Source organism: Penicillium manginii, assembly GCF_028828005.1.
Source record: "Penicillium manginii strain IBT 31320 chromosome Unknown utg000004l:1.0-7231830.0:1.0-7236170.0, whole genome shotgun sequence".
Lineage (NCBI taxonomy): Eukaryota > Fungi > Ascomycota > Eurotiomycetes > Eurotiales > Aspergillaceae > Penicillium > Penicillium manginii.
The window spans coordinates 6,854,155-6,874,980 of record NW_026643105.1 but is presented as its reverse complement, the minus strand read 5'-3'; the positions used below and the strand labels follow the sequence as shown (position 1 = coordinate 6,874,980).

The window sequence follows — 20,826 nt, the reverse complement described above, 5'->3', positions numbered from 1 at the left end:
ACGACAAGGAGATCTCCTGAACCAATTCACCGTCCTTCTTCAATGCCCGAATTTCGTCCTGGACAAAAACAGTGGGTCGTATCGGTTTGCTCTCAGATTCTCAGATGGCCCGAGAAGTGCATTACGGGAACCGTCGAACTCCTCAACTGCCGACGATGTTGGAAATTGGGCGACGACGGCCTGGATCGACAGGGACAAATGCAATAAACGTTCAATTCATTCTAAATTGCAGCCAAAAAAAATTTAGCCGGCTCAAATTATGCACATACTAATCGGGAGACGGTGCCGATAGTCAACCGTGAGAAAGATGGAGAACAGGAAGCCTTCAAATTCAATAACCGAGGCTCAATGCATTTGATTGCCTACCGTGCTGTCTAATTGAGTAAATTGATGCGCCCAGCCGTCAGCGCAAACAGAATGGGCATGTACACACCGGCCCCAGCCTCCTGAAGCACTTTACAATGCTCGACCCGACGTCGGGCAGCGAATTGAGCTTCGTTGATCTCCTTGCACTCACCGACTGGCCCAAAAGCGAATCGGTTATTCACAGACCAAGGTGCCTGTCCAGAAACAAAGCTGGTCCAACGCTGTCGCATCTCTTGACCGACCGCGGCCGCGGCCATGTTAAAAGACAGATCCACACCATCGAACAGGAGCAGTAGATCTACTGCATGATGGGCGCGACTGGAAGCTTGAAATGGGTTGGCCTGATCAACCACGTACTTGAATACACGCTTATTGGCAGCTTCCAATTTCTTCGAGATGACCTCCACGGGGAGTGTGTAGCGTGCGTCATTGACAATATCCAGGGCGCCTAGTTTTGCGGCGGTTGGACGATCGCTTACCACATGGTATAACTTGCGAAGCTTTGTGCCCCATTCCTTGTCGTTCTCAAATGCTGCAGCGATGGTTTCTCCCTCTAGCTCCTCAATACCGTTGCGCCAGATGACCGACTGTCGAGAGAGATTAGAATCGCAAATTCACGCTGTAAGGAAGAGATGACAGCGTACCTCATATTCAGTATCTCCAATCATAAGCTCTTCCACCTGTTCCGGTTTCTTTTCCCAATCTGCCAGGTCGGGCTCTTCTTGAATCCACATAGTGTTGACGTTGCATTCTTTGAGCGCTTGGATGAGAACTGGGACGGAAGATGTCCGAAGTGAAGACTGGCCTAGTGCTTTCACTTTCGCCTCCAGTGTTTGAATAAGGCCGTTGCCGCGCTCTACCGGCAGTGGCGACGAGAGGTACAGAGTACCTGATGCTAACACAGCTCGCTTCACAGGCGGACCCGTGATGAGGTGTGCATGGGTATAGATAGCCCCAGCACTTTCACCGGACAAGGTGATATTGTTCTTGATGGGAATGAGTGGTCTGTAACGCAGGCGGAAGTGGAAGAAGTACTCACTGGGTCACCTCCGAACGATGCGATGTTCTTTCGCACCCATTCAATTCCGAGTCGCTGATCCTTCAGCGCAAGATTCTTCTCTTTGCCATCGCCGAAACTGAAGATATTCAAGCGATAGTTGATAGAGACAAATAACATTGGCTTTCCAGCCTTGACGGAATCCGCCACGAGTTTAATGGGGTCTTTTGCAATGCGTCAGTCCTAAAAGATGAGGAATAGAGTGTGTTTTGAACTTACCGCAGATTTTGGAAGCAGCCGAACAGAAAGTGACTATCTGAGAGCCCCCCTAGATTACTTTAGAGATGAATAGATCTAGTAGGAGTTGTTTGTTAAATACCGTGAATCCAAACGAGAACTGGAAGCGGCTCGGTAGCCAATGACGCCGGCGGACTTGTGATTTCAAGATTCAAACATTCGAATTCATCCTCCGCTTCTGGAGCAATTGGAAAGTCCTCGGGGATTCGAAGTAAGTGACGAACATCCACATCCACCTGAGGACACCTCGGACTTCATATCGAGTTAGCATCTGGAAGAATATCTCTATCAGAACAGCAGAACTTACCCATATTTAGTAGCATCAACAATAGCACCTTCGAAGCCACCGACCGGCTCCGCTTTCTCGAATCTCGCAGGCACATTTGCGTATTTTATTCCGAGAAATTGATGGATCTTTTTACCCTGTTCCTCTCGCAGAATGCCTTTGAAAGTGGCATTCAATGCGGCGTGGTGGACATCTGGGTTTGCCATATCGAGTGCGAAGTGTATGGAGATGGGTTGTGATGATACTCAGGTGGGTTGAGATGTATCGTCACCGATAAAGAGAGTGAGGGATGCCAGGTCAAAACACGGCTAAGTCGGTCTCCTTCAACTCCCGAGCATCCCCCACTCTGTAGCTCCATCGTGCATCCAGCCCAAGGATTCCCAGTCAGATCGGCGTGGGGCTCTTGCGGGGAGCCCACCTTGTGGGGTTTACGCTTCAGGCCGGGCGGGAAACACGGAGATAAAATGATTTGTTGGATGGCATCTTGAAAATGAGATTTTTGACAAATGAACCTTGGAATACGCCTATTGAAGAGCACTTAGGCTCGAATATCTGGTTCATTCTTCGGAAACAAAGCAGCAATGCCACCCATCCGAATTTTGGAACTTGTTGTCATGGAAGTTGTGAAAAGAACCCGTGGACGTTAAACACTATTATTTCTAGTATGCAATTATTTATTATACTATACATGAGTTGAGTATGTATCATTCAAGTTTGAACGTGAAATAAGAAACTCTGTAGATGTGCATTTTTGCATCACCATGACCTTGGAATAACCACTTATTGAAGGTCCGACGGATCTTCAGTATTCACAGGGGCGGGATTTTTCAAGATCCAACCACCGATTAAAAGCAGGCAAGGCAGGGCAGTCACTCCGGATATCAATCCCATGGCCCATCCCATCGTTCCCCAGCCGGCACTCTGACGGATGAATCCAGCAAAGAACGGACCGATGAGACTGCCCGTTGCAAAGCCCATATTCGACAGGCCGAAGGCCAGAGCCATTGCACCCCCACGTCCGAAGATATTGGGAGACCTGTCTTCTATCTCCTTGACGGCGTGGAATACTTCGGCGACAATCGGAGTCATCACGGTCACAAGACAAACCCCAATCAAAGCGAGTAGAGCACATAGTAAAATCTTGTGATGCATCGTGTTGTCTGTGACAAGCCGTAAAAGAACGGTAAAAGGAACTGCAGCAAGAAAGCCGGCAGTGATGAGATAACGGGGTGATTTGGGAAATCGATCGATGATGCACCCAATGACCGGGTCTAGGACGTGTGGTACCATCAGTGGAATGAAGATCAGTCCTTGTGCTGTCTGTTGCCATCCAAACGTCTCGTTGACAAAAAGAGGTAGGACGCTGTCGAAAGAGGTCATGACTAAGGACATGACAAAGTAGCCCCAGAACGCCACGACTAGACGATACGACTTGAGCAGCGTTGTGACCTGTCGTAAGAGACCTGGGGATGCCTTTTCGGCTGTTTCCTGAGACTGTGGCTTCGAGTCGACGGAGACGGCGGGGGATTCGATTGTATCAGGAGCCGGGGAAGAATTTTCTTTGCTGATCTGTGTCGAGCTCGCCGTTGGTGTTTCTTCTGATGCAAGCCACGGGAGAGCATGCCGCCTCTCAATCAATGCCAAGCGGAGAAGAATGTCGATAGCAATAAACCCAAAGGCTATCCCGAAGACAGAATAGTAGCCGCCGTTTTGATAAAGGACACCACCCAAAAGAGGGCCGCCTAACGTCCCTACGCTGATGGACATGGATACATATCCAATAGCCTGGCCAAGTCCCTCTTCACCAACCGTGTCAATTAACAATGCCAGACCGACGGTCCAGACCACAGCGGCGGCTGCGCCTTGGAAAATTCGACCAGCGATCCAAAGGCCGAGGTTGGTTCCAACACATAGCAGAGCAGTTGCAGCACCGAGTGCTATAAGACCCGAAAGTAGTGGCCATCGTCTAGATCCGGCTCGGTCTGCTATATGTCCGATAATTGCTGCTGACAGTTAGAAATTGTTTCACATCGCGCGCGTGTGGAACATACGAGAAAAGGCCAAAAGAGATGCAGAGTATAAGGCTAACAGAATGGAAGTCCATGATTGAACTTTGCGGGTGTTAGCCTGGCTACTAGTATGTTGGGATCTGGCACGACCACAAAAACTCACCATTACCTGACGGTAGTCCAACTTTATCTTCTAGCGCGGTTGGGGTAACGGGGACGATCTTTTTGGTGGTTAGAAACTTGAACTTGAAATAATATTGATCCATGGATGTTGGGCCGAAGGAAAAGAAAATCATATCAGGGACTGCATACCAGACCGTACATAAAAATATCCTATTAGGTAGTTAGTCAAGCTGTCGGGCGACCCGGGGGGAGATCGCATGTTCTCGTGTAGGAAAATAGTACTGACGGTGCCTATAGCAAAAGAAACCGCGGACAGAACAAATAACCGGGACGATCTGATTTCAACGAACTTCGGCCGTGTGGGCTCACGATGGCCGCGAAACAGCAACAAATTCCAAACTCCCATGATAGAGTGAATCTCCTGCTCTGTTTTGTCTTCTGCTCTGTTTTGATCGGATGTGACCTTTGATCAGCAATGCAGGGGAAGTGGGTCCAAACGTAATATCATCCGGCGAAGATACAGCAGAGCAAGTAGATTCAAATAGTATCAACGCAGGAGACAGTCATGTTTAAATAAAAGGGCGGATTATCTTCAACGGTGTTTGAGAGTCATGGAGAAGAAATAGAAGCAAGTTTGGAATTTGGAGTTGGCAGTGGCAGTTGGCCTATCGAAGGGCGATCGGGGCCCGCGGGTCCCGAGCGCCGAAAAATTGAAGAATGTTGGAATGCAAATGTACCATCACACTAGTAGGACTTATTAATTATTGATTATAGTTATTCTCAGTGCGTAACCACTCGGAACATTACCGAACATCTGTGTTGGCTCGTATTTATTTTAATCTCGATCTTTCGTGCAGGATACGGTTGACGTGCAGGACATTATGTTGCAGGTTACGTGGGATTGAGATCCTGATTGAGAAGTAGTTCGAAACTTGCAACTGGTATTCATCGTATAGGTCTTAGGATCATCCCGTCTATTAAACCCCACAAGATCACAGTTGAGCCTTGAGTTTCTTGCTTTTCAGAATTTCTTTCAGCTGTCTCCGCAGAATCTTACCACTAGGGCTCTTCGGGATCTGATCCAGCACATGTATCCCACCACGTAGCCGCTTGTGGTTGGCGATCTTCGGATTTAGCCAAGAATGAATCTCGCAGAGGACAGCACTGACCTCCCGGCCTCGGGCTTGACCACTCAGCACCACAAATCCAACTGGCAGCTCAGTGGCCATCTCATCCACCCACATACCGACCACTCCCGCATCTTCAACGTCCGGATGATCGATCAGCTTTCCTTCCAACTCACTCGGGACAACCTGCAGACCCTTGTATTTGATCATTTCCTTGATGCGATCCTGGATGGTGACATATCCCTCCTTATCGATGACTCCAATATCGCCTGTACGGAACCACTTTGTCCCATCAGGGTCAACGTGGAAGGCTCCTTTGGTAGCGTCTTCATTGTTATAGTAACCTTGAGTCACATTAGGTCCCCGACACCAGATCTCAGCGGGCTCTGTCGATCCATCCGACTTGGTGGCTGCATCTTCCATTGTTTCAGGATCCACGAATCGAAACTCCATATTATGAGTGATACACCCGACACCCGACTCTCTCTTGTCCATGCGATTATTAGGGATAGCAGTTGCCATTGGAGAAGTCTCAGTCAGCCCCCAGGATTGAGTACAGAATACCTCGGTGTCGCAAAGCTCCTTAAACTTGGCCTCCAAGGCCGAGGATAATTCATTTGTAAGAGGTGCAGCGGCTGACAGAATGTGTTTGACGCTGCTCAGGTCGTACTTCTTCACGCGGGGATCCTTCACCATCATCAAAGCGATTGGTGGCACTAATGCAAGCTCATCCGGGCGATACTTTTCGATGCAGCCGAGATACGTATCCAAGTCGAAGCGGGGCATAATGACCACTGTTGCTCCCCATATAAGGCATTGGCACATATACAGATTCAGACCGTAGATGTGACTGAATGGGAGAAATGCGATGGCGGCGTTACGTTTGACTTGCTGAGAAGGCTGGCCTGAATCCATCATGTGAGCCCGCCATTGCTGCAGGTTGGATGTGAGATTCTGATGCGTAGTAATAACGCCTTTTGATGGCCCTGAAGTGCCCGAAGAAAAGCAGATGAAGATTGTTTTCGTCGAGGCTTCCCTGGGTGAGATCTCCTTCAGGGGAGCAGGGGTGGATGTGGTAGCAAGGTATTCGCAAGTCGCTTGACCATCCACGGGCGAGGGGCCATCCAAGAGGATTATCTTCTCCACCGAAGTTCCCTTAACTGCCTTCCTCGCTGTTTCCAGAAGTGTTGAGTGCACGATGATCAGACGGGCACCACTCGTTTTCAGTTGTGCGTTCAACTCCAATGGGGTTAAAGCTGCACTGGTAGGCGCGAGAATAGAGCCCGAGCCGATAATCGAGTAGCATGCAAGCGGATATTCAATCGTGTTTGGACTGAAAAGTGCCACGATCTCGTTGGGCTTCAACTCGAAATTCTGCTGGAGGCCGTTGGCCAGCGACCGTGTACGCTGAATCACATCTCCAAATGTATATTGCCTTTCTGACTGAGCGTCGACAAAAATGGGCTTATTCAGAGGAGTATTGAAAGGGTTGGAGAACAAATATTTGACCAGATCGACCGACTCAATTTTGATATCTGGGTATGGCGACCGGTAGACCTTGGACGGCATATCGAGGAAAAGGTCGCAGAGTGATGATTAATAGTTCAAGATAATTCGAGGCATGTGGGGTACCTGGGAGGAAATGAATGATTTAAATCAATTCCAGATAGACAATCAGGGAATGAGTGATGTTCAAGTTGTTTCTCGGATGGGGGTATCGGTATGGTCCTTTACCGACGCTAATGCCGACAGTGCAGAGGCCCGCCTGGATCAGCGAAGTGAACCTATGAGAACCCCAGATTCTTGGGAAAGCGTCCTTTTCCCCCACAATTTAAAGCTAAAACATAAATCGCCTAAGGGCTATTCCCAAAGATCCTCGGTCTGATCACCCCAGTTTCCTCGGCTAGATTACTCATCTTCTCAGTCCTAGCCTAGGTATAACTTTGACCTATCCTCATTCGACAAAAGCTTCACAGGTCATCGTTTAGTACAACTCTGATGTGGAAGTTTTTTTTAGCATTCGAGTGCGGGCTACTAAAGTTATACCTAGACAAATGCCAGCGCATTTGAATCTACTACTATCCGCTCGCGGTGTGTTCTTCGATGGTGTTAAAAGTACCAAACTGGGATAATATTTGATCCTTAGCAATAAAATTGAAGCAAATTGTGCTGCGCATCATCTTTCAAGTATAGTAGCATTGCGCGATCCAACTGACACGCGATTAACAGCTAGCAACACTGGGAACATTCTCACAGCTGCCATATGTCTTGCCGCCGGTGACCGTGACACTGGACCAGGTCCAGTCGGAACAAGAACCAGAGCCACACACAATAGCAACGTTATAGCCGCTGGAGCTGACAGCGCCAGATCCGGAGATATTCTTGATCGTGAGATCAGTGATAGGGATACCGGTGGTCGGATCGCCCTTGAGGTCACCACCATCATAGTTTTGCTCGATGAGAATACCGTATCTAGGGATTATTAGCCATCTTCAACAGTCAAATTATTTATGGATGCTGAAACATACTTAGAGATGCTGGCCAGAGTGATTCCGGAATAAGTAACGCCTGTGATGGTACCGGTATCTCCACTGGATGCCTTGATGCGAATTCCTACGTAGTACACATTAGTTCATGCCATTCTCAGAAGTTGGGTCATAGATTTACCGTTGGTAGAGGCCTTGACCTCTGAGTTTGTGAAGGTCACTGTGTCAACTGTGTTGTCGGAGCGTCCACCAACGCTACCAATGGATAGTCCGTGACCGCCAGAACAGACACCATCGCTGAAAGTAATGTCCTAATAGAGAAGGTCAGTGCTATACATCTATAGGCGATATTTTGTACATACCGTTCCAGAATTAACCGCAACGCAATCGTCTTGATTGTAGACATTGGCGCCGGTAATAACCACATTGCTACTACTTCCAATATCAAAGCCGTCCGTGTTATGGCCTCCAGCATCGTCGCCATCCGAGTTGTCGATGGTCATGTCAGTAATGGTCAATCCATCACAGCCATTGACGCTGACAGCCTGAACGGGGGTGTTCTGAATGTAAAGATCCGTGATAGTGGACGAAATCAGGTCATGAGCATAGAAAAACTTGGGCTTGGTTTTTCCGCCATTAGATCCTTCTCCATCCCACCAAAGTGCACCCTGGCCATCGAGGTATGCGCCACTGGCACCCTTGACAGTGATTCCAGTACCGGAGATCTGCAGCAAGGGACCAGACCATTCCTTATAGCCCCAGGTAGTCTTACCCTCGAAAATAACCTGACCATGAATTGTCAGTATACCGAAATATAACCGGATTGTGATTCTTGCGTACCGTGGTATCATCTGCTAGATCACTGAGGTCCAGAGTGGTGCCGGAAGGAACCGCAACGCTAGAAAGAACGATCGTGGAGCAAGACTTCTGCGATTTACTGGCTGAAGCTGCACCAGACGATCCCGAGAACGTGCAGGAGGTAGCTCGCTTTGCCAGGTTAGGCGCCGCGGTGATAGCAGGCTGGGGAGGAGACGAGGCTAAGGCGCAAGCTGCCAAGCTGGCCAGAACGGTAGATCCAAAAAGCTTATGGATTTGCATGGTGATTCCGAGTTATCTGATTGATCCGACTAGGGTTCGTGTCTAGTTCCCATCCATCGTTGACCAAGAGGACTTGGCCTTTTATCTGCATTTGAAGATCTGCAATAAAACTGCTGGCTGATTTGTGCTACTTTGAAGCATGTTTCATAAAGCCATAAACATGTGGAATTATCCTCCAATGGGGCTAAGATGGTGTTCTTTTTCGGACATTGATTGGTGGTACAACACGATGCCGCTGCTAGTTAATGCCGCGGGGAAATTATGCAGGGCCATGGCGGAGAAGGTTCCCTGCATGCAGAAGCATCTTCAGAAGCAATCCAAGGCTATCGAATGAAACAAGCTAAAGCCAAGAGAATTTAAACGACTTGCGGAGAACCCCATAATGTCCCGCAGATGTCTTGAATAAATCATCAGCCATCGTAATCCAAGGGAACGATCGGCCATCCTTAGCAAACTAGGCTAGCATGGCGCGAGTGCAGTTGCTCATTGGTCATCGGTTCAAATTTCTACTTGAAAAACAGATAATTTGCGACGCGCACTCCGTATATGAAATGAACATCCAAGATAACCTCCTATTTAATGCCTTGGCTCCTTTTAAAATAACCAAGGTGACCTGGTGAATTATTCGAATCATCCGGATTTGAAAACAGCAACCACATTTGCCAGTCGATCTAGAGAAACCTTCGATGCACAGTCAAATACGACACTTCGGCGTCGGCTTTCTTCACCGAATGCTTTCGTTGCCACCCCCGTAATTTCTCCTTGGTGGCTGGGCCCGTAGACTCGTGCCGAAAAGCCGGCGCTAATGTCTCCAGGGGTAATTGCCGGCCATGCGGGGACTCCGTGACAAAACTTGAAAAAGTCTTCTGCAAAAGAAGTAGCAACCTTGTTTTGTTCCGAGCTAAGGCACTCCTGGAAGTTCTGGAAGAGATACGCAACGTCAAGGATATGGTTTGCACGGCCCTTCCACGGCCCATCCCAGGGGTTGCCCTCGTTGAAATGATATACGTATGCATTCCCGTTCCAGCCAAGGGCGAATGTTAGCGCCGGCGCATGGAAACTAATGTCCGTGATAAAATTGAGCACAGAATATATCGCCTCGTCATCAGGGGTCTCTTGGGTGATATTGTACTCGTCCAAGATGCGTTGCGCTTCATCGGGATATGATTCCAACACCTTCCTCACCGCGGATATGAACTTCTTTGCAGATTCAACTCTCATTTGAGGCGCAAGGAACTCAAGGATACTGGCCTATTTCCCAGCATTGCGTTAGCAAAGCTCTTTGAAGAATTATCAAAGAACACATACATCCATTTCCGCATCTCCAATAAGAAGGTTTGAGCACCAACTTTTCCCTGGGAGAAGAGTGGACTGAGTATTTCCAATCTCAGCATATGTCACGCCGGGAAGAACGATATCATTGTCCACAGCCGGTGATGGCGATATGGAAGGAGGCAGTTTGCCTATGAGCTCGCTGCCGGGCATGTCCAGGATCGCCTTGACACGCTCATCGGGGCTCGAAGTAGACAGTCCTAAGGCGGCAATTGCAGCGGTGTAGTTCTTCTCGTGCTCATCGTATGACAGTGCCTTGATGTTTAGACAAGTCCCACTCATCGAAATCGCACGTTTGAACAGAGGCTCCTTGGAGTGAAGATGGTAAGTGACCGAAGCTAGAAAGAACTTAGTTCAAAAATGAATTCCCCTGGAATCGAGTCGCTGGATTTTGTATTTACCTCCACCGGCACTCATGCCTGCTGCTGTTATATTGTCCGGATTTCCGCCAAAGTCACGAATATGCCTGTGTACCCATTGTAGGGCGACGCGTTGATCTCGCAGTCCGTTGTTCGCGTTGAATCCGGCATCGCGCAGCTCTTCCGATGTCAGAAACCCGGGGGCGCCAAGGCGATAGCTTCAGATGCCCAGTTGATCAGCACTTCACCAAAAGAAGTATCATTAAGGGAACTCTTACTTGATAGCAACCATCACAACAGGCACGTCTCTTTCGACGGATAAGCTCACCATGCGTTCGATATCGGACTGTGGCCAGGAATTGGCGCCAATAAAGAGCCCACCTCCATGGATGAAGAAAAGAACGGGAAGATTCGACGACGGGGTGGCATTGGAAGGAATCGCAATGTTGAGGTTGAGACAATCAATATCAGATTGGGACAGATATTTCGGGGGAAGGCTCTGCTGAACGTGTTTGAGCTCGAGCTGACAGCCAATTGGAGGTGATAAAGCAGTCGGCCTATCTCAAGTTCCATATTAGCGAACATCTTGTTGTTTGTCGAAGAGGGATACGCGCATACCCGTCTTTAGTTGCATCCAAAATATCACCATGTCGTCGTTCGACCAGCTCCGCGTCCGCGAGCCGATTTTTCAGAGTGGCGTATTGGATACCCAAGAATTGAGACACGACTCCATCGCTTTTGCCGCGAATATCCCCCAGAGCCGCAGTTTTCAAAATAGTAGTCATGATGAATGTAAAGCTCCGTGTTTATGGTATACGGACAGTGAAATTGAGAGGAATAGACGTAAGCGGTAAGGCAGCACCAAGCTCTCTCGAAAAATTAGGAACGAAGGAGTTCGCCATTTCGTAAACCCCGTGCGTCAGAAGTCCTGACTCAGAACTGTCTAACGAGTGGGGGGAAGTGGGGAGAATGGGGAAAAGTAGGGAGGAGAAGGAGTGGAGGCTGTCATCCGCGGGGGTTTTCCGTTCCGCGGTTGTTATTAGCGTATTCAACTAGTAGGCTCCCTAAGGAAGTATTGGTATGGAAGGTTGGAATCTATACTTACTTCAGTACTATCTTTGAAGAACAATGTTCTTTTTTTACAACAAATAAAGGGTGACGAGGAGATTGTGATTACGCAATACGGAATTTGACCATATGACTTCACCATTTAAAGCTATAGAAATTTAATCACTATATATCCTCCAGTAGCTACTTCAAATCCACTTCATGCAATGCAATTTCATATCATATCTCAGTCTTCTCAGGATTGGAAGTTCATACTATAACCCCCAGTCTTGGGATCCTGTACAAAGTTGAAGTTATCTGTCGACAACCCAAACGGTTTGAGAAGACCGTTTCCAAGCTGGAGGTATATCATGATTAGCGAATTCCCCGAGTAGACAACAAGAAGGGCGATCGCCCACACTCACATCTTTCATCTTAGACATCATCTCACCCATCTCCTTGTCCTTCGCTTGGTTGAGACGTTCGGGCAGCTCGCGAAGGGCCCGCTGAACAATCCGTTTCTCGTCCTGAGGCAGTGTGTCCATACCCGCAAGGACTTGGTAATCCTCCATTGCGCCCTGCAGGTTGGCCCAGCCACCCAATTGGGACTTCGCCTTCGCCCGTCGCATCAGAGCCTTGGCCCGAATTCGGCTGACGTTGGTCCGCTGCTCGTCTTGTTCTTTCAAGCGCTTCAATTGGATTTCCTCCGCCTCTTCGTCGTCACCCGATATCTCGACTACCTCGTCGGTTGATTGTGTCTTGGTGGGCGCGGTAGATTCACTTGAGGATTCCGCGGCCTTTTCTTGCGAGGACGGGGAAATTACCTTGTCCAGACGCTCAATCGATGCCGTTGCCGAATCCACTGCCGCTTTCCAGTCTTCCAGCTTCAGGTAACAAGCGGCGATGTTGCTCCGGAGCACAGCAACATCGTAGTCGAGATAGTTGGGGCATGATGACAGGGCACGGTCGTAGCAGGAGATGGCCTGGTCGTAGCATTTCGAGCCAAAGAGTTGATTGGCCTCGACTTTGATCTCGTGGGCTTCTTTCAGTAACCTCTGCGACAAGTTTGAATCGAGATTAGCTCTGCAATGGGAGTTCGGTCTCAGAGGTCAACTCACCTTTTCTTCTTCGGCTGGGAAGCGCGCATCATGGAAGATGTCCTCTCCATCGCTTTCGTCTCCATCTGCCACGACCTTCTCCGTTGGATGTGTTCGCGCAGGCAGGGAATCGCCGGAACTCGTCATTTTGAGCGGAATGCGAAGCGCAGCTAAGGTACTGGGTAACCTTTTGGGGGCGGTCGGGGCTATCACGGAAATCCGATAAGGCCGCCCCGCGTCTTATCAACAACCAACTCCGCCCGCAACAGCCTCGAGGTTCCCCAACAGCCTCGCTTTCTTCCACGTCAAATCAAGGCCAAACTACGTTGTACAGCATGGCGCAGAGCAAAGAGTGCGTTACACCCGTTCAGTTCCCCCAATCAGCACTTCAATTGACTCGCATGACAGTCTCCCCCGCATCCGGGCGTGTCTGTTTGACATGGACGGATTGCTCATCGATTCCGAAGACAAGTACACTATGATCACAAATGAGGTGCTGGAGATGTACGGCAAGCCCAAGCTTCCTTGGTCTATCAAGGCGCAGCTACAGGGACGCCCGCAACCAGAGGTACCGCCCCAATTCTACAGGCCAGAACAACCGAGCAGAGCAGTAATTGACAATTGGTCCAGGCAAGCAAGATCTTCCACGACTGGGCAAAGCTCCCAATTACCCCCGAGGAGACGGCCGTGAAGCAACTTTCTCTGCAGCAGAAGTACTTCCCGCAGTGCTCACCCCTGCCAGGAGTCCCGACTTTGCTGGACAACCTCGTATCAACACAATCCACCAACCAGCCCGTCCACATCGCTCTGGCAACCTCATCGCATAGCAAGAACTTCGAGCTCAAGTCGGGCCATCTGAAAGAGCTCTTCAAGGCGTTCTCTGAGCCCCACCGTGTTCTGGGTGATGATCCTCGCATTGGAAAGGGCAGAGGCAAGCCCTTGCCTGATATCTATCTTCTCGCCCTGGAGACCATCAACGAGGACCTCCGCAACAAGGGTGAGGCCGAGATCAAGCCCGAGGAGTGTCTTGTCTTCGAGGATGCCGTCCCCGGTGTCGAGGCGGGTCGCCGTGCTGGCATGCAAGTTGTCTGGGTTCCTCATCCCGGTCTTCTGGAGGCATACAAGGGCCGTGAAGGAGAGGTGCTGGCAGGCCGCACAGGAGCGCACAAAGAGGAGGAAAAGACAGCAGCGGAGAAGGAAGCCGAGGAGCTGCAATCTTCGCGGGTTCAGGGTGCCGGGCAGCCGGGTGAAATTGGTGATGGATTTGGTCAAATCTTGTCCACTTTGGAGGATTTCCCATATGCGCGATATGGTATTCAGCTGCCATGAAGCTGGTGATCCCCTACTAGTAAAATCTATAAATACACTGATTCCATTATTTTTCAATCGCTGATTATTTCAATCCCCTGTAATGATGGGTTACTTTGGTGCAAGGTTACTTGAATTCCGAGGAGCAGGTTAGTTTCGATATGAGGCTTTTACTTTTGAGGGCTTCAAGCTTGCTCGTTTTGAATGTTTTTCAATTTTCGCAGCCTCTCATAAATGTTTGATTAACATCCTCGTCACAAATTCATCTAACATCAACCTCTCCATCGCCCTTTCCGCCTCCTTTTCTCCCTCCATACATTAACCGTAAGGTCATCAATCATGTGTCATCATTTGTAAAAACTCATGAGTCGTGGGAAGTGCCATCTCCTGGGCAGCAACAAGTCATTATTCTGACTTCCCGGCGTTCTTGCGCGAACACTTAGAAGGGCTGTCAGCCTCTGAGTCAGGCGCCGGGCGCTTTGAGGGACTTTCGGTTGCAAGAGAGGCAATTGTCTTTCGGATCTCCTCTGGCGACTTATTCTTGGTCAAGGCCTTTTCCATCGCCAGGCGCTCTGCCTTCCGGTCGTTGACTCCCTTGTTTTGCTTGATGCTCTCGCGGACCGCAACCGCGTTACTCGCAACGGCCATGGGGCCACTCGGGCCCACGATGCGCTTTGCCATGTTCTTAGAAGTCTTGAGGTAGGCAAGGACCGACAGGAACCGCTCCCCGAAGGTGTCGTATCGTCTCTTCGGGTAGCCGGATCCGACGAAAGGGTCGGCGCTCTGTTGGGATAGGATCATGTCCTCCTAGAGGAAGAGATTGATGTGAGAACCAGGGGTGCCTAGTAATACGGAAATGAAAAGAAAAGTCACTTACCAGAGCCGCCCAGGCACTCTGCTCGATGTGCTCGTCGGTGTAAACCTTCCTCTTCCACGGGCTTGTAGCCTTCTTGCCATCGTTGGTAACTTCAAGGTCTTTCATGGCAACCATAAGGAAGCCGACCAGAACCTTCTTTTGAGCCACGGTGGTGGGAATTGTGCTGTCGTGCTCGTTCGCAAGAAGGTGGTCGAATTGCGCATGCTTGGCCTCGTCCAGAGAGTTGTAGATAGTCGGGTGAGGGGACCGGCCCTCGTCTTGCATCTTCCGGACATAACTGAACCCGAAGCCCATGACTTCCACTGCCTCGATCTCAATGAGTTTATCCTTGGCAGTCAGTGCTTTGGCGCCTCGTCCCTTGGGGGGCACATTGGTATTGCCATTTCGGCACGTTGTCGCATCAGGAGAGAACGCCTCGGACCCAGAGCTTTCCCCTCCATAGGAGTTGACAGACTCAGGAGTCTTAGCCAAAGAATGCTTCCCGGTCTTCGAACGGGTCTGTCTGCAAGGTGTTGCAGGAGTTGAGTTACGAGGCTTCACAGTTGAATTGCGAGCTTTAGTTGGCGTGATCAACTCATTGGAAACGAGAGAACTAGCGGCCCCGGAATGATGAATGGCACCATTCTTGGCGTGCGTCGACTTGCAGGAGTGTCCCGGGGTCATAATTCCATCAGAGAGGATAGCATCTGGAGTCATGAGTCGATGAATGCCACAACCCATCGTGGGGAGGTGATTTGGGCCCATTTGGCTCAGCTGAGCCCAGTTCGTGGGCTCGTAAGCGATGCTGTCAGGAAAAAGGAACGGCTCCGAAAACTGAGCTCCATGGCGTAGAATATCGGCGTTGCAAAGGGCATCCATTGTGTCTACGCCGGGTGAGGGGAAGAGACGGTGGTTAGGGGCAACAGAATAGCTCGATGCCGGTTCGTAGCCGGTAGTGAAAGTCAATGAAGGATCGACGAATTGCGGAACGTTTTCGGGAATTCCGTCGCAGCCATAGCCATGGCCATAGCCGTAACCGTGGCCATGGCTGTAACCCAACTCGTTGCTGTTTCTGGGGATCTCGGACGAAAGATAGGTGGCATCAAGATGGAAGCTCGAGGTTGGGGAGTTGGATTTGCCAATTCCGGAGATTGACTCAATCTCCTGCTGCATCTGAACTTCAAGCTCCTCGGGCTGTTGGCTCATCATACCCGACATTTGGCCGAGCACAACAGGATCAATTTCCAGTTTGAGGGCCTTGGGCCAGTTGGCCATCACGGCTTCCTCGACATTGCGACCAAAGGGTGCAAAAGCAGGACCGTTGTTCGAAGTGCTTTCACAGTTGCCCTCGCGGTTGCCCTCGCAGTTGCCAGCGAAGCCAGTGGCAGAGCTGGTCGACGCCATGGTTTTGGCGACGATATGTGACAGGGAAAGGATGGATGGGGAAGTTGCGATACAGGGAAACGTTCAGGATGAGACAAAAGGTTGATGGTGACAGTTTCTGGAGAAGAAAAGGTTGGAGGTGTTGAAGATGGTGGAATTGGAGAGATCAAGAAGGAAGGAACGATGAAGAAGGAAGGAAGTGGAAGAGGAGAACAAAGAGGCGAATTGACAGAAGGAGCAATTGGGGAATTGAAGTGAAATGAGAGCTGTAGATGTAGATGTAGTCCATAGTCCGTACTTGCGCGAATAGATTGAAGGTTGTTGCAAAGAAGACTTGACGAGAACAAATCGCTATGGAAAGCAATTGGAAATCCAATTTGGCCGATCAGTGAATAGACTCGAAGCCTTCAAGAATGATCGATCTTCTCTCTTCGTCCTCCTCCATTGAAGCGTCTCTTCAACATTTCAATTGAGATTGAAACTCGAGAGCATTTCACAGACTGCACCCTGGCAATTGTGAAGCCATTCAGTCGATATGGACCCAGGTATTCGGAACTATAAAGCGGGTCCCCTTCTCCATATCGGCCAATCAGGCGCCATAATTGACCAGGTCATTCACTGTGCACCTGGTGACCATCCTGGGGCACCCTCAAGAGGAGGCTGGGGATTGACTCACGCCAATTGAGATAAGCGTTGCCTAGAGCGGCCCTTGGTCCAAAGCGGGTCCGGGCTGTGGCTGGTGTTGCGGAGTGGTGGCAGGCACCTTCCATTCTGCAGTTTGCAGTTGCGTTGCGATGGCAGTAGTTTGCGATAGCAGCTTCCAATTGTATTCCTGCATTGTTGTATTGACTGTTCGTGATTGTTTGCCTAGACAGTATAGCACCTGCCAGTGGTTGGCGTACTTGAGGGAACCTCGACGAGAATAGCATCATGAGTCTTGCTCTTGTTTGGAAGTCTGCTCTGGGTCGTCTGCTAGAAATGGCATCGACCAAACCTTGAGGATGTTTTCCCCGGGGGTTTCATTCTTGGGTGGGTTGTCGTCGTCGGAATCATCAGGTGTTTGTCGACGACGCTGACCAGAGCAGCTGGCCACCACAGTCCCCATCGGGTGAAAGACAGCGCCTGTAACAGCATCTACGATGTGTTAGCCTCAATCCTATCGTGAGCAATGTAAGTAATTTTTCAAATCTGCGCTCACCATCATGTATCTGAAACTCCGCACCCGGGTCTTGACAGCCAACAGAATACGTCGGATCTCTCCAAACCCTCATAAAGCCATCAGTACCTCCCGCCCAGATCTCATGGGAGCCATCATTCCCTGATGGAACAAGATCAATCTTCATGCGCTGATTCGTGAACGCCTTCCGACCACGGAGATATCCCAGCATCTGACCCGTCACCCGGATGTCATACACAAGAACACCATCACTCTTGCGCTCCGCAATATAAAGATACCTTCCACACGGGCTCCATAATAACTGGGTGACTCCCTTGCCGCCGATATCACGGTTTGCCTCGGTCTTTGCAATGTTGAACGTACCAAGGCTTTCTCCGGCACCATTCGAACTATACAACCCCACGTGTCGCGTAAATGTCCCAGCGGCCAGGATCCCATCACCAAGCGGATTGCTGGCCATGGCCGACACGATACCTTTCATACCGACGCCTCCACCGACCATCTGCTTCCTTTTACTCGGAATGGTTGGCATCCAGGATACAGGCCCGCTACTACCGGCTCGCGAGACATCGAAGAGGCAGATGAGAGAATCCGAACCCGTGAGGAAGTGGGTTCCGCCAAGTGTTTTGGGGTAGATAATGGAGTGGGGGGTGATGAAGGCTTCTGTGGTTGGATTCACGAGTGAATAGCTTGCTACAAGCGATGGAGCGAGAGCAGACGACAATCGAATGGGGTGATCTCGAACAGAAGACAGCAGCAGGGTGGTTGATGGGTCCTGCAAGTTGAAGTACGGATAGATCGCCGTGGCATATGTTGGTTCCGCTGATGGAAGAGTCGAATATGGGTGAATCTCATGAGGCGAGGAAGACTCCAGCAAGTCCGGGGGCCTGGAAGGCAAGTCAATTTCATTTTTGAAGCGACGGGCATTGATCTGTACACTTACAGTATGAAAGTTCGAATATGATGATCAGCCGAATCCGTCAGAAGTGTCGTACCATCTGGAGACCTTGATGTGATTGAATATTGATCAGTGAACCGGTCATATAAAAAAAATTGGATTGGAACGTGCTATTGATAGCTTCAATGGGCGATGGGTCTTCAAACATATGACAAGCGCTGATGAAGGGGCATGTTCCGCCAGAAATGAATGATATCCAAGACATGATCTTACCATTCGACACTTTTGAAGTGATTCTCGCTTGGAGGAGTGGAAGCCACACAATGGGGCTCATTGCTAGCCATTGTATGTAGTAGTAGACTGGTCCCTAACTTCCTGGACGAAATGGACCGCTAAATAGCTGCCCAGGTCAACATTTAATCGTGTGCATATGTAAAGCTGAATATGACCAAGCTAATCTTAATTTCAAAAGCCAGCTCCGATGAACTATATCTATTGAAAATAGGCGACCGACAAGAAGTGTATTATCTTAGTGAAGTTCTTTGATGTCGATGCCAGTGGATATTTCGGGCCGCGGAAAAACCCCCACTCCGCAACGCCGCAAATCTTATCGCGCCTGCAGCTGAGGAGGTTGTTGTTTCTCTTAAGGGCGTGGTATTTGAACATTCCGATCGTCAAGATGTTTGCCCCAAAGACTTCCGCTCCATCAACTGGCGGTCTTTCAATCAACACGAACTCCGCCAATTCCCTTTTGTGAGTGAATCCCCTCGACCATCTGCTTGGTTCGCCCATGCTCTACTGCTCCCGGGTGTCGGAGCTCCATCGATGCCCAAAAATATCATTTGGTCATCGCAAGGGACCTGTGATTGAATTGGTGCAGATCAACATCCCTGTCTATGTCACCTGCAAGGTGGTTTTCAATTATGAGCCGCAGGAGCAGAGTAATCTTCATTGATATGGATTCCTTTGAAAGCTAACAACTATCTTTCTTTTCTCACGACAGTGGCAATAATACCCAAAACACATCTACACCTACACTTGGTGGGGCGAGCACTGGAGGTGGTCTGTTTGGAAATACGAATTCTGCGACTCAAGCTAAGCCCGCCGGGGGACTGTTCGGAGGAAACACAGCGCAACCACAAACCACCGGAGGCAGCATGTTTTCAGGCTTAGGTGGCCAGCAACAAAATAGCACCACCAGTACTGGTGGGGGTCTATTCGGAAAACCTGCGACCACAACTGCACAGCCTGCGGCAGGCGGTCTTTTTGGCACAGCTGGTGCCGGCGCCGGTGCTGGCACCGCGCAGACTGGAGCGACGGGAGGTGGCTTGTTCGGCGGTGCATCCAACACTAGTGCTACACCAACAGGAAACACAGGAGGTGGTTTGTTCGGCGGGGCGGCCAACGCCAGTACGACTCAGACAGGCACAACGGGAGGTGGTCTATTTGGCGGCGGTCTGGGTTCGACCACGCAGACCCAGGCCAAGCCAACCCTCGGGCTCGGCACATCAACCACCGGGGGGTGGTCTCTTGTAAGTCACAGAATACAATTGACTTCTTGCATACAGACTTCTAATCATATGCCCTGCAGTGGAGGTGGTGGTGCTGCTCAGAACACCCAACAGCAACAGCCAGCTCAGAAGCCAACACTCTCGCTCTTCGGCAACCCAGGCACAACACAAGGAGCCCCGCAACCACTACAGCAAAGTGTGGCTGGAGGGACGGTAGCTCCCGGCGTCACGCTCAACCTCGACGAGCTTCTGCCCACAACCAAGTTTGAGAGCTGTGCCGAGCCGGTGCGAAAGGGAATCGAAAACATTGACAACTACATTCTAGAGCAGATCAAGCTATGCAATGAGGTCTCCGACATGCTCCCGACAATTGAATCACAAGGTTCGACCATTCCCAACGATGTGGAGTTCGTGCAGAGCAAGTTAGAGACAATCCAGCATGCGCTAGAGAACGACGCGGGGGACATTGACCAACTACGCGGCCTCGTCACCCGGGACGCGGCCGAGGCGCAGGTTGCATTCCGTGCCATCGACACTCTGAAACTACCTTTGCAATACCAGTCCGCGGGTGGAAGCGGGTGGTGGTCCATGCAGGACCAAAAGGTCCCAGACCGACGCTCTACTCGCAAGAACACCCTTGCTCTTCCCGACGACGTGGAGGCGGACCCCTCCACCGCTACAGCCGTCCATGGCGTGCCTGTCAACCTGGTTGACTACTTCTCCCACCGCTCCGATGAAATGGGCGGTGTACTCGACCGCTACAAGGGCAACCTGAAGGAGATTGAAGATCATTTGCATGGAGTCGAGCTCACTCTGAGCCGCCAGATGAGCGAGTTTGCCAGCTCTCGCTCTCGCGATGGTGCCGGCCCTCGGAACCCCCAGTCTACTGTCAATGATCTGGCTGCTGTGCTGGGCGACGTTGAAGCTGGAATCCTGGGCGTCGCCAACCGATTGGGTAGTGTGTCCGAGCAGGTGCAGGAAGTAACTCTCGGACCATTGGTAAATGGGGAGAGCAGACTCGGATTTTGAGACTCAAGGGGTCTGATCAATTATGTACACTAATGCAATG

General features: G+C 50.2%; 11 protein-coding genes across 11 annotated transcripts; 2 read left to right on the top strand and 9 right to left on the bottom strand.

Moving 5' to 3' along the window:
* Positions 1–374: 374 nt before the first annotated feature.
* N7533_006290 (uncharacterized protein) lies at positions 375–2,152 on the bottom strand (the record flags this gene model as incomplete). The annotated part of the gene is made up of 6 exons (XM_057102940.1): positions 375–953; positions 1,011–1,352; positions 1,406–1,587; positions 1,643–1,675; positions 1,743–1,912; positions 1,968–2,152. 6 exons carry the CDS (start codon positions 2,150–2,152, stop codon positions 375–377), a joined length of 1,491 nt encoding a protein of 496 aa, XP_056962570.1.
* A 574-nt stretch (positions 2,153–2,726) lies between these two features.
* N7533_006289 (MFS transporter) lies at positions 2,727–4,484 on the bottom strand (the record flags this gene model as incomplete). Its single annotated transcript, XM_057102939.1, has 5 exons — positions 2,727–3,949; positions 3,998–4,057; positions 4,119–4,176; positions 4,268–4,288; positions 4,365–4,484. The coding sequence occupies 5 exons, from the start codon at positions 4,482–4,484 to the stop codon at positions 2,727–2,729; spliced, it is 1,482 nt and encodes a 493-aa protein (XP_056962569.1).
* Positions 4,485–5,070: 586 nt separating this feature from the next.
* On the bottom strand, positions 5,071–6,774 carry N7533_006288 (acyl--CoA ligase; the record flags this gene model as incomplete). Its single annotated transcript, XM_057102938.1, has 1 exon — positions 5,071–6,774. One exon carries the CDS (start codon positions 6,772–6,774, stop codon positions 5,071–5,073), a length of 1,704 nt encoding a protein of 567 aa, XP_056962568.1.
* Positions 6,775–7,427: 653 nt separating this feature from the next.
* N7533_006287 (glycoside hydrolase family 28 protein) lies at positions 7,428–8,789 on the bottom strand (the record flags this gene model as incomplete). The annotated part of the gene is made up of 5 exons (XM_057102937.1): positions 7,428–7,677; positions 7,734–7,818; positions 7,873–8,002; positions 8,054–8,476; positions 8,532–8,789. The coding sequence occupies 5 exons, from the start codon at positions 8,787–8,789 to the stop codon at positions 7,428–7,430; spliced, it is 1,146 nt and encodes a 381-aa protein (XP_056962567.1).
* A 630-nt stretch (positions 8,790–9,419) lies between these two features.
* On the bottom strand, positions 9,420–11,265 carry N7533_006286 (uncharacterized protein; the record flags this gene model as incomplete). The annotated part of the gene is made up of 5 exons (XM_057102936.1): positions 9,420–10,040; positions 10,098–10,459; positions 10,523–10,698; positions 10,759–11,037; positions 11,099–11,265. The coding sequence occupies 5 exons, from the start codon at positions 11,263–11,265 to the stop codon at positions 9,420–9,422; spliced, it is 1,605 nt and encodes a 534-aa protein (XP_056962566.1).
* A 518-nt stretch (positions 11,266–11,783) lies between these two features.
* N7533_006285 (uncharacterized protein) lies at positions 11,784–12,771 on the bottom strand (the record flags this gene model as incomplete). Its single annotated transcript, XM_057102935.1, has 3 exons — positions 11,784–11,885; positions 11,953–12,582; positions 12,646–12,771. 3 exons carry the CDS (start codon positions 12,769–12,771, stop codon positions 11,784–11,786), a joined length of 858 nt encoding a protein of 285 aa, XP_056962565.1.
* A 188-nt stretch (positions 12,772–12,959) lies between these two features.
* Positions 12,960–13,953, top strand: N7533_006284 (haloacid dehalogenase superfamily protein; the record flags this gene model as incomplete). Its single annotated transcript, XM_057102934.1, has 3 exons — positions 12,960–12,976; positions 13,033–13,192; positions 13,255–13,953. The coding sequence occupies 3 exons, from the start codon at positions 12,960–12,962 to the stop codon at positions 13,951–13,953; spliced, it is 876 nt and encodes a 291-aa protein (XP_056962564.1).
* A 384-nt stretch (positions 13,954–14,337) lies between these two features.
* N7533_006283 (uncharacterized protein) lies at positions 14,338–14,580 on the bottom strand (the record flags this gene model as incomplete). The annotated part of the gene is made up of 1 exon (XM_057102933.1): positions 14,338–14,580. One exon carries the CDS (start codon positions 14,578–14,580, stop codon positions 14,338–14,340), a length of 243 nt encoding a protein of 80 aa, XP_056962563.1.
* A 37-nt stretch (positions 14,581–14,617) lies between these two features.
* N7533_006282 (uncharacterized protein) lies at positions 14,618–16,192 on the bottom strand (the record flags this gene model as incomplete). Its single annotated transcript, XM_057102932.1, has 1 exon — positions 14,618–16,192. One exon carries the CDS (start codon positions 16,190–16,192, stop codon positions 14,618–14,620), a length of 1,575 nt encoding a protein of 524 aa, XP_056962562.1.
* A 907-nt stretch (positions 16,193–17,099) lies between these two features.
* Positions 17,100–18,346, bottom strand: N7533_006281 (uncharacterized protein; the record flags this gene model as incomplete). Its single annotated transcript, XM_057102931.1, has 3 exons — positions 17,100–17,305; positions 17,370–18,279; positions 18,344–18,346. The coding sequence occupies 3 exons, from the start codon at positions 18,344–18,346 to the stop codon at positions 17,100–17,102; spliced, it is 1,119 nt and encodes a 372-aa protein (XP_056962561.1).
* Positions 18,347–18,925: 579 nt separating this feature from the next.
* Positions 18,926–20,786, top strand: N7533_006280 (nucleoporin FG repeat-containing protein; the record flags this gene model as incomplete). The annotated part of the gene is made up of 3 exons (XM_057102930.1): positions 18,926–18,999; positions 19,250–19,778; positions 19,815–20,786. 3 exons carry the CDS (start codon positions 18,926–18,928, stop codon positions 20,784–20,786), a joined length of 1,575 nt encoding a protein of 524 aa, XP_056962560.1.
* Positions 20,787–20,826: the final 40 nt, after the last annotated feature.